The 11,265-nt window shown below is 51.4% G+C and overlaps 2 protein-coding genes across 2 annotated transcripts in view; one reads left to right on the forward strand and one right to left on the reverse strand.

Moving 5' to 3' along the window:
* The window catches only part of GNAS (GNAS complex locus), a 130,638-nt gene extending 126,391 nt beyond the window's left edge, over window positions 1–4,247 (reverse strand). Inside the window, exon 1 of the mRNA XM_038159402.1 lies at window positions 3,874–4,247. Within this exon, the coding sequence (XP_038015330.1) occupies window positions 3,874–4,117 (244 nt within the window). The 5' untranslated portion in view covers window positions 4,118–4,247. The remainder of the gene's footprint in view (window positions 1–3,873) is intronic.
* LOC119710408 (mRNA decay activator protein ZFP36L2-like) lies at window positions 1,359–5,696 on the forward strand. Its single transcript, XM_038159405.1, has 2 exons — window positions 1,359–3,889; window positions 5,595–5,696. Exons 1-2 carry the CDS (start codon window positions 3,314–3,316, stop codon window positions 5,673–5,675), a joined length of 657 nt encoding a protein of 218 aa, XP_038015333.1. The 5' UTR covers window positions 1,359–3,313; the 3' UTR covers window positions 5,676–5,696.
* Window positions 5,697–11,265: the final 5,569 nt, after the last annotated feature.

The raw sequence follows: 11,265 nt of genomic DNA on the forward strand, positions 1-11,265 counted from the left end.
TTTCCCCCTCCAGCATCCACAAAAGGAGGAGGATCCCACCTCATTTCACAGCAGTGCCATGCACTGACATTTGTGGAGCATTCAGTCCCTGCAGTGATCAGCACTGCAGCATGAAGAGTTCAACAGCTCTTTATTCAGCACAGGCTATGGACGGAGTGTCACAGATAGGGCACAGGGTGACACATTGTACGAGGAGGATAAGAATATTGAATAGCTGCTCATTCACTACACAACATCCATCTTGTGCCCTGAATGGAGTACCAGCCCTGTGGAAGAAAATACAATGTAAACCATACAGAACAGTCCTTAATTATATGGCAGGCAGGGGCTCACCATGCAGCACACAGAGAGGGTGACTGTGGTCAGTCTTCATGCTGAGATTTCCCAGCTTTTTAAAGTGTGTTTTTCTTCTGTAGAATATATTTCCTCATAAAAACTTCCTGTTTGCATACCTTATATTCATATTTGCACCAGCACAAATATTTCTGTTAAACCCATTTTTACTTAAGCACTGATGTAGGGAAGATTCAGAATGGTTGTTATTTTATAAACTGTAGTTTAATAGAAATATTTAGGATGACAAGTGCATATATCCCTGTTCATATATTGGTATCTGCAGTTGCTTTTCAAGATGGGAATAAGCTACAAGTACTTTTTACATAGGCAAGAGTTCACCCGAGAGAGTGAAAAAGCCAAGTACACAGAGACTGGCAAAGCACTGAGAGGGGACCAGCCCAAGTTCACTCTTGCAGAGCAAATCAGATTCATTAAAGACTTTCAAGTCTTTAAAAGAAAAAAAAAAAATATATATATAGAGGAAACCCCACATTACTGTCACAAGTAAGAAAGCACATGGGTAATAGAACGGTTTTATGACAAAGTTTAAAATCCTTTCCCCCGTAACCACAGACTTTCATTTTTAGGGCCAGAATTGTTTTCCAACAAAAAAAACAACCCCATGCAATGAAAAATCACCTCCTATTCCCAGTAGTGTTCCTGAACTCACACTATGCTGCCAACAAAACAGCGATTGTAATCTTGAAGTTGTGACTTGAACAGTTCACTAAACAAAATCCAGTAAGATTATACCTGGTTGAGCATTTCACAAAAACAAAGCAAAAAACCTCCCACTGCTCTGCTGCAAGCACAGAGTCAGATTATTGCCTCCAAAACAGTGCAGATGCAAGATCTTTGCTCTGCTGAAATTAAGAGATGATCCAGGGCTTGGGATTTTATCTTACACAGCAGTGGTGACGAAAAAGGACTGAAAAATGATTAAAGAAATCTAAATCAATTAATGGCATAAAGCTGTCCACTGAGTAACTACACTGCACACCCCTGAGCACCCGGATAAAATGATGAACTTGCCCTTCCAAAAAAAGCAACTACAGCGTGGGAACATAAGTATCAGGTGTGCTGAAGAGCATAACACGAGTGATACTCTGAGTAACAGCTGTGTAAGTTACACACACACTACAACACCAAACCACGCAGCACAGGCACGGTGACTTTGTGCACTCCCTGTGTCCTGCACAGCCCAGCCATAGGAAGGAACACTCCACACTCCCAGCACAGCCCTTGGGAGTGCAGGAGCTACTGCAGCCACATGATACAAACAGTTCAGCCTTGGGGCAGCACAGACCTGAAGCATCAGAGCAGTTTTCATCTAAAATCTGTTACTCTCAGAGAGAGAGCTGGCACCCCTGGTGCCCCTTGCTGTCCATGTCAGCAATGCACTCCTTCAGGAGCATGACAGCCTAAAAATTGGGAACACAAGTGAGAAACTCCAAGTATCTGCTGCAGCTTTTGCCATTGAGCTTCAGCCCAAGCAAGGAGACACTCCTGGCTCTGCACTTCTTCCCCACCCTAACTCCATTCCTTAGAGGAGGACTCAGCTGCAGCTTTAAATCCCAGCTGGATGCTCCTGCCCCTGGTATTCATCATCACCCTCCTGCTCAATTTGTGTGTGCAATCCCAGCACAGACACACTCAGCTGTGGCAGCAATACCTGCTGGTGTACACGAAGGATCACCAAATGTACCCCAAACTTCATATTCCAGTTTAGAAACAGAAAATCCTCGAAGCAACAGTGAGAGTGGGATGCAGGGGAGAAGCAGCAAGGGAAGGAAGCTAACTGGAAAACTGACAGTCCCCATGCAAGGAGCAGGGAAATGGGTCTCTTAGGCATCCCAAGATTTACAAGAGGGCCAAAAAGTGACTTCCTGCTATTCAAGTCCAGGCTGAAATATAATAAACGACTGCCAGCATAACACTGACTCATATCCATCAGATTTATAAATCAGTATTTCGACAAAGAAAGCTCTGTTGGCTTCACCATAGACAACTCTAAACCACTCAGATGTGTTGTTTAACCCACTCAGTGTTCAATGTCATTGCAGCAAAACCCAGCTCTTTATTAAAAACCAGGCAACTGAAATACTGCCTTCAGAAGCCTGTATCAGATAGCCTTTATGACTTAAAGGCTTGCAGATTAACATCAAAACTAGCCCTGCTGCTGGATTTTTTTTTCTGACTTATTTAATCTACAAAGAAAGAAAAGTTCTCACGGCTTCTCCTTCACACACTTGTTCACTACAGAACAAACTGGAAATACATTCAAACACCAAATGGTAACACACCTACAGCTATGGGGTGCTTGAAAGGAATGCACGTTGGGTAGAGGTGTGATTCCTAACCAACATCACAGCACATGAGCTTTACTCTTCCCACAAGTGTTGCTCAACCCTCTTCCCATGAGAAGCAGGGACACCTTTATGAGCAGACTTGCATCAGTATAGCTGCAACCACATCAAAGGAAGCTCTGCTTCTGGAATTGAAACTTTTACCACCAAGATGCAGAAAACTAGGTCCAATATTGTTTTCTAAAGCTCCTTAAAATTCTGCTTCTCTATTACGGGCCACAGACACACACCGATACGATGAAGGCCAAATTTTGCTGTTTATGCCCTGTGGAACCACACACACTCCAAGGGCGAGAGGTGCTTAAGTTACGTGTGCACATTTGAAAATATTCTCTATTATTCCAGGATGCTCAGGGTAACCTATATTCCACCTGCATTGCACTGGAGTGCAAACATTTCCAGCCTCCTTCGACTTACCTGAAGGCCCATACATCACTTTCTAAGCCTGTTTGGGTTGGGGTCGTGTACTACACAAACTCAGACATCACACAATTGCATGATTAAACTGCTTTTCCATAGGGCACCCTCGGGAAGGCAACGCCGGTGCTGTCACCGTGCAGGAGCATCCCTGCCCGTGAGCCCTGCGCAGTCCAGGGCAGGGACGAGCTGCCATGCAGGGAACGGGGGCTGGCGCACGGGGCAGCGCTGGATGGAGCCGCACAGCCCGAGAGGCTGCATCTCCCCGCTGTGCATTCGGGGAGGCGGAGCGGACAACGGCAAATCGCTCCCGCACACGGAAAACCCGGGCTGCCTCCTTACGGGAGAGCCGCCCCCGCTGCTGCCGCTGCTGCCGCGGTCCCGCTGCATGGCTCTGTGTGAGCAGCCAGCGTGGGGACAGCGTGGGGACAGGCGGCCGCGGCCCCGTTCTGGCGCCGAGCATCACCTGGGGGGCGGCCGCTGCTTCCCTCGGGCCGGCCATCGGCTCCTACCGCACACCCCCCAGCCGCGGTACCCCGGGCCGGGCACGGCAAATCCCGGCCGCGTTCCCCCCGCGCTGCCGCAGCCCCGCCGAGCCTCCGGAGCCCCCGCCCGGCGCCGCCGCCACGTGCGCGCCCGCCCCGCCCCGGTGCCCCCGCGGCCGCCGCCCCCTCCGCCCGCTCGGGCACCGGCAGCGGCCTCGGGCCCCGCACCTGCCGGGCCGGGCCGAACCGAACCGCGCCGCGCCGCTCACCCAGCAGCAGCAGCCGGTGCGTCTGCTTGTACTCGCGCTTCTCCGCCTTCAGCGTCTTGTCGATGCTCTTGCTCCGCTTCTTGTCCGCCCGCTCCTTGGCCACCAGGTCCTGCCGCAGCCGGTGCCGCACCTGCGGGTCCCCGTGCTCCGCCGGCGCGGGGGTGTCCGGCTCGCCGCGGCTGCCGTAGGGCGCGGAGGGGTGCGCGGCGGCCAGGCGGGAGCGCAGGCTGTAGCACAGCCCCATGGTGCCGGAGCCACCCGCCCTACGGCGCCGCGGGCATCGCTCTCCGCCGGGGCGGGCAGGGCGAGGCGGCGGCGCCCGGCGGCCTCTTAAAGCGGCCCCGCTCGGCCGGCGGAGCGCGGGTCCCGTCCCGTCCCGCCCTCCCGGCCGGTCCCGCGCCGCGGCCGGCGGGAGCGGCCGCACGTGATGCGGACATGTTTACCGTATTCTCTGGAAAGCGGCCCCCGCCGCAGCGCCGGCCCTGCGGGGGAGCGGCCCCCGCGCCCCCCGCCTGCCCGCCCCCAGCGGCGGGGGTCGCGCCCCGGGGCCGGCGGGGACCTGCGGGGACCTGCGGGCTCCCTGCGGGCTCCCTGCGGGCTCCCTGCGGGCTCTCCGCCTGCCCCGCGGGGAGAGCCGGGGGTCAGCGCTGCCCGCTCCCGCGCCCCAAACCAGCGGAGCGGCGCCGGTTTGACGTTTCACCCTGGCTTTTGCCTGGTCGGGACCCGAGCCGACATCCCATCGTGAGGATGCTGCGGTGCCAGGGAGAGCCCTGGTCCGCGGACAGCTCGTGTCTAGTTTGGACACTGCGCCTGAGCTCCTCGACACAACACCTGAGCCCACTGGAGAGAAGGACGCTAAGACCCGTGCCATTTTCATGCCCCATTTTTAATTCACTTCCTGCCACACACATATTTGTCAGTGACTTCTTGTTATTTTCTACCAATGCCGTCATCCAGTGGAGAAGTAACTGATGAACTTCCTCTGGAGGCACCATGTCTGCCTTCTGACAGCAAACTTCACGTTCAGCTTCTCAGTTCTGTCAATTTACCTGTCCTGGGGTGGTGATGCTGACTGTGGCTGTACCCCCTTCCCTGGCAGCACGGGCTGTGCACAGCACTGCCAGCTTTGTCATGCTGTATTTTGTACTCATCTCCGGCCAGCTCTGAGCATTTACTTATGAGATGACTAATGCTCTCTGGGGCCTGGCCACACATCCTGCACTCTGGAATTGAAGCTTTCCAATCAGCTCTCTATGCTGTAGCCTGTCCTCTGCAAAAAGCCCGTGTGGTTCTCACTGAAATCTCCATTTCCCCTCTCGGTGCTTGCTCATGAGTTAGGTGTTTTCTTGATGCGAATTTCTCTTTCAAAATCTCCTGCAAGTGGTACAGTAATTAGTATGTGTAAGAATGAAATCACTACGCAGCAGGGAAGTTCACTTTGCACATCACTGTTAGCCCAGGATTTGACAGCAGTTGCTGCCTGTTGCAGGAATAAATCCATCTCACATCAGGCTCAAGATGCCCACATGACTCATTCTGCCTCCACTGTTGTAATGCCTTTTCCTCTGGGACCCAGAGTTCATTCTTCTGATGAACACACCCCTGAGAATGTAATATAACAAGAAAATGTAAAGGTCAGCCTAGAAGATTATGAATAGTTTTCTTTCTCTTCCTGTGCTTTTTGGAGAGACACTGAGACGAGACAAATCTTTTACTTACAGAGAGGACAGTTCTTTGAAACAGCCTGGTTTGTGGGGATCTGTCCATGTGCCACCTGCCAAAAGGAAAAGGAACTCTCTTGAGGACTGTGAAGAAAACAAACGCACGCAAAAACTAAAATGGCAAACTAGTAAGAACATTCAGCCTATAAATTCGTTCTGGCTCTGGGGGTAGGCAAACAGAGTTTTCCTGCTGGTGCAATTCACAGCAAGACAAGTTTAAGGTCAGCCTGTCTTGGTTTGGTTACTCTGAAAACTTTGCCAGTACAGGTGACAAGTTCAGCAAAGCACACCAAGCCCACCTTGGCTGTAATGTCCATCCTCTGAAGCAGAAATCTGAAAATGAAGTAGGATTCCTAAGTGGAAAACAGACTTTCCCTTATCCTATTATTCCAAACCCCTAGAATAACTCATAAAACTTACAAATAACTTGTTTCAGGAAATCAGAAATTTCACATCCTGCTGTAGCCCTGGTTTTGGCCTTCCTCCTGGTTACAGCAGAGATGTAGTTACTTGAATTCCAGCTGTTAACTGTGCCAGGCACAGTTCATCACTTCCCTGCTTACACCAGTATTAATTAGTGGCAAAAAGTGACAGCAAGGGTGAAGTCACATGTTTCACCTGGGTGAAGGCTGCATGACATAGACTGAGAGCTTTTTGAAATCACACACAGGTTCAAAGACAGAGGAGGATATTACCTTCAAGATCTGCCTTTCCCTGACTCTCAGGAGGGAGGAAGAGAATAGAGAGTTGTCTTTTCCTGAGCACTGGGCCGCAGATCTCTGCATGTTTATTCTGTTGTTTCTACCACCTGAAAGAGTGGGAAAAAGATGGAGAGGTTAAAAAGCAGAATGGGCCATCTGATAATGCAAAATATATTAAGGAAGAAAAGAGGCAACAATTGTGAGACTGCAGTGTTAAAAGAAGAGACATGGACACACGAGCAAAAAAACTCGGATCAACACCAGGAAACACGACAGCAAGAGAAATGTTGATGAGTAAAATTTGCATTTATTTGTACCTTGGGAGGGGAAATAACTGATTGAACTGAGACTCCCACTGCTGTTAGAGTGAGCGGTCCATATGTACAAGCTTCCTTTCTTGGTGCAAAGCAGCACGTGTCAGCCCTGCTGCTGGCACTGCCCTGCCACAGCCGCCGCTCGCTGGGGCCCAGGCTGTGCTCAGCTTTTCCTGTGTAGGTGGCTGTAGCCTGGCACAGTGGTTAAAGACATCTGAGTAAAGGTTGAGCTCTTGGAATGGGCCCTGAGACTGCTGTGCACAGCCTGGGTGGAGCAACATAAGGGGCTGAGCACCCCTGAAAATCAAATATGTCGCCCAGTTACATAACAAGGCATAAGGAGAGGACTCTACATTTGTGGGATTTGCTCAGTGTTTATATAACTGAACACTCACTACAGACTGTGAGAGTTTTCCATTAATTTCACCTGAGAGGATTCTATTTTGCTGTCATTGCTCTGTTTCCTGCATTGTAGTTTAGGTCGAAAATGGTGACTAAGTGCCTAATTTCAATCATGGATTCCTAAATTCTTGTTTAAGCATCAATCTAAGCTGTTAATTTTTTGTCTTCTTTTTGAAGAAGTCTGAAAATCAAGAGCTCCTGATACCTGCAACCACAAAGCCACCATCACTGCCCTCATCACATCTCTTAACCTAAGAGGTGGCTCATCTCTAAAGTAAACATCATGATGCACAGATAAGGCACGATAGGTAGAATCAGCTCCATTTGAAATGTATTTCAGATATTAGATGACAAGAGGTATTGGTGCTTCTAGCCATGGCAAAGGGACTGAAGACATGGTGAGCAAACTGTGTTGCTGTTACTGCACAGCAGCTTTCAGCTTCCACCTGTGCTCATGGGCCATGGGCTGAGCAAAGCCACCACCTTCTAGGACACTGAAGACCATTCCAAGTACAAAAAAGGCAAAGTCTTTATTTAGAGAGACTGGAGCGTGTAGATACAGCTAGGGAGGGGACAATGTCCTGGTCTACATGCCAGCTCTGACTGACACCCTTCAGTCCGTCTTGGTTCCCATCAGCCACAGGGAGAGGTCCAGGGCTCCAGGAGCAAAGCTCTGCACTTCACTGTGTGTGGTGTGTAGCTGAGTAGATAAGCATCCAGCTTATTAATATCCTGATTTTCTTTGTGCAGATGTGAGATTTCCATGAGATTTTTCATCCCCTGATCCAGCATTTGTCTTCTCTCTGGTGCTGACACTGCAGTGAGGGATAGAAGACCAGGCACAGAACCAGCCACTGCCACCATCCAAACTCCAAAGTACAAACATTTCCCTCTCAAATACAATAAAGCTTGCTACCTTTCCCCTTGGCTATCTTAATGGTTGGTTTTCCCCTGACTATCTCGGTTTGTGGCTTCATGCCCCAGTTTGCCTCAGGAGTATCAAAATACTTTCACTTTCTTTCCCCCCAGTAACAGACCAGGGGTGAGTTTCCCTAGAGAGGCCTTCTCTGTCCTAGAGCTGTCACCTGAAAACATATTTATGGCAAGAAGACGAACCCCCATTGTTAAATTCCCTCCATTCAGACATCACTGAACCGGATGATGGAGCCAATCCCACTGATTTTACTGGGCTTCACACACAAATCTGGCATCAACTTGCCGCAGAAGAGGTGCCCTGAGCTGGGCTAGAAAGACACTGGGATTGCACTGGGATTTGCGAAAACAGCAAAGCAATATTTTGATAAAGCAGCTTATTTCCATTTCTTCACTGCTTTTCCTACAGCCTGCAGAAACTTCCTGCTCCCCCTGTGTCCCCCTGCAGCAGATAAAGGGACGCGTTTGTTGTTGAGATCATCGCGGCACCCTCAGCAAGCCGAGGTTGTCATGGGACTCCCTGCACAAACAGAGCAGGTTTTCAAGGATAATACACAGCATAAATGAGCAGTCTTGTTCTGTCAACAAAAGCCTGTGTGTTTATAAGGACCCTCGAACGTGTTTTTAAAAACACTCGGGCGGGTATTTTTAGCTGGGCGAGCCTGCGCAGCCTCCGCGGCCGCCCCGGTGCCGTTCTGGGCGCCGCTCTCCCCCTCGCCCAGGTATCCCGGGCCAGAACTCCCACCTGGGGACATTTCAGAGCCCCGAGCAGAGCCCGGCCCCGTGTTGTTCGGGCTGCACTGACATCTGTTGGCTCTTATCAAGCCGGGTAGGAAGAAACAAGCGCGTGTGGGTTCGCGCAGCGAGATAGCGGCCGCGGCGGGGCGAGGGACGGGCGGGCGGCAGCGGCGATAAGCGACGGGCGGACAGCGGCGAGGGCGGCCACTGGCGAAACCCAGCTGGCAATGACCGTGCTGCGGCCCAGCAGGCGATTCCCGGCCCGTCCTTCCCGTTCCTCGTGTCCTGCGGGAGCACGGGTTGCCCTGCTGAAGGATGAAGTCGAAGCCCAGCCCGCGTTGCTCCGCCGCAGCGCGTTCCTCGGCGCGTGTGACTAATGACAGCAGCGGGACACGAACACTCATTTCTGAATCAGTGTCTGCGAGCATCACACAGCCTTTCGGAAAAAGCCAGTAAGCTGCGAGCGCAGCGTTTCGGTTGAGGAGCAAACTCTTACTCAGATGTACAGTTTGGATAACATAAGTGCATGTTTGGTGTAATAAGCGGAGAACAACTGTACGTGCTGGAGTTCAGCCAGCATCCTGCTTTGCTGAGGAGCTCCGTGCTGCAAGCCCCGTGCCTGTGTCAGCGCTGCTATTCACGGAATCAACACCAGGCTGAGCTGAAGTGGGTGACAGGGCTGCACGCTGCTCTGCCAGCCCTGGGCATGGAGAGTCACAGGCCTGTGCTTGGAGTGACTAAAACCTGAAGTGTGGCAAGTCCCAGGCCTGACTCTGCAGCCCAAGGGGTTTTCTGAGAAATACCCTGCAAACGTGGGGCCCAGCTGTTTGGGCACTGATGGTCCCCACAGCCCTTGGTGAGCAAGAGAAAGTCAAACGAGTGGCAGGGAGGTATTGTGGGCATGGGAGGATGTCATGTGGAAGAGGACTTCTAGAATAGCATGGACTGGAGGCTTGAGAGAAAAGGAGACTACCATTAATTTTCTCTTTGAGTGGAAACAATCCCAGAAATCCTTGTCCCTGCTATTCCTCACAAATACTTGTTATATGATTGGGTCAACAGCATTTAATTTTGGCCACAATGTATAATCTCATTTTTTAATGTCAAATTTGCCCTTTGATTTTAAAGACAGCTTGTGCTGTTCAGGTTCTGAAATAATTTAAAACAGAATTAGCTGATTTTACAGCTTTATAAATCTCTCCTGGTTGGCTCCAGTGTAAGTAGGTTGTTAAATTCTACCAGTGGAGATTTCATCATTTCTCTGAGTGCTGCAGTTTAATATTTGCCATTGAAACACTGGGTCAGGCTGACTTTGCCTGCTAGTCTTCACTGTTCTCATGCAGCTTTAAAGGAGAGAATGTCAGAGAAACAGGGGATCTACTTTCTTGGTAAAAAAAGCGCAGAACATGAAAGCACCTCTGGCTGCACAGGACAGGGGATGTGGGCAAGGCTGGTGTCCCCGCTGCCAGCAAGCCCTGGGGCAGCCTGGCAGCCCTGCCACTGAACCTCTGTGCCAACACACTCCTGAGCCCAGGGAGAGCCAGAGCTGCCAGCACCTCGGAGGCTGAGCAAACCCGGGCTCTCAGGAAGGCACTGCAGTGACATTCCCACAAGAGCTGGGGAGCAGCAGCTCTGCAGAGCACTTGGAGCTCCCGCTTACACCTTCTCTGTGCGTTTTTTCGTGTTGCCTGACACCTGCCTGTCACTAGGACTGCAGGAAATAGGGCTGCACTCACTGCAGCTGCAGTTGTAGCCATAATTCTGATTATTTGTGCGCTGCTCCCAGGGCAGGATACCATCAGGGACTGGGAGGGGAACAGGGGAGATGCTCCCAGAGCTGCCTCTGCTCTGTGTCACTCACTGTCACGGTCTGGGGACAGTGTCAGAGCTTCCCCAGGCACAGGCTCCTGATAAGTCAGTCCCAGCAGCGAAGGAGCAGGTTTTGGTCTATTCCTTGCTTGTGGTAGTGCAGTTTACACCCTCGGTTAATGAAATCTGAAGCTGCAGCGTTTCCTCAGGGCAGTCACACTGCACATGGAGAGGTTTTTAAGGCTCTCCTCTGCCCCATCACGGTGGGATGAGCTCGGCTGGCAGCAGGAGATGCCCCATGGGCAGCCCATCCTTCCCCTGCTCCGAGCTGTGGCTGGTGCCGAGAGCCGGAGTCCTCTAGATGTCACCAGTGCCACGGGCTGTGCCTGCTCCTGCGGTCCCCCATCCCTCCGAGTGTCCACGGGAACAAAGGCAGAGCTGCTGCCTGGGCCTGGCCAGCTCCGGTGCCGCCCCCAGCTGCTAATGAGGCCCCATGTTCACACCAGCCTCATTAAAAGGCAAAAGAAGAACCACACTGCTTCATTTCTTTCTCAGCGTTTTGGCTGTTGTTTTGTTCCGTGCTTTCACACATCTGGTGTCTCATCAATTCAGACGTCTGCCTTTTGTTCCTCCTTGCTAACGCTGCAGTGCTCAGGTGCAGGCACAAAAGGGAGGGATCAGGAATTTATCACCTTTCCTCCTCTGGTGCACAACAGGAAAAAACCCTTGGCAAATACAATTCCTTCTCATCCTCCTCCCGTGCTGTATTTTGCT

This window comes from Motacilla alba, chromosome 20 (genome assembly GCF_015832195.1).
Source record: "Motacilla alba alba isolate MOTALB_02 chromosome 20, Motacilla_alba_V1.0_pri, whole genome shotgun sequence".
Lineage (NCBI taxonomy): Eukaryota > Metazoa > Chordata > Aves > Passeriformes > Motacillidae > Motacilla > Motacilla alba.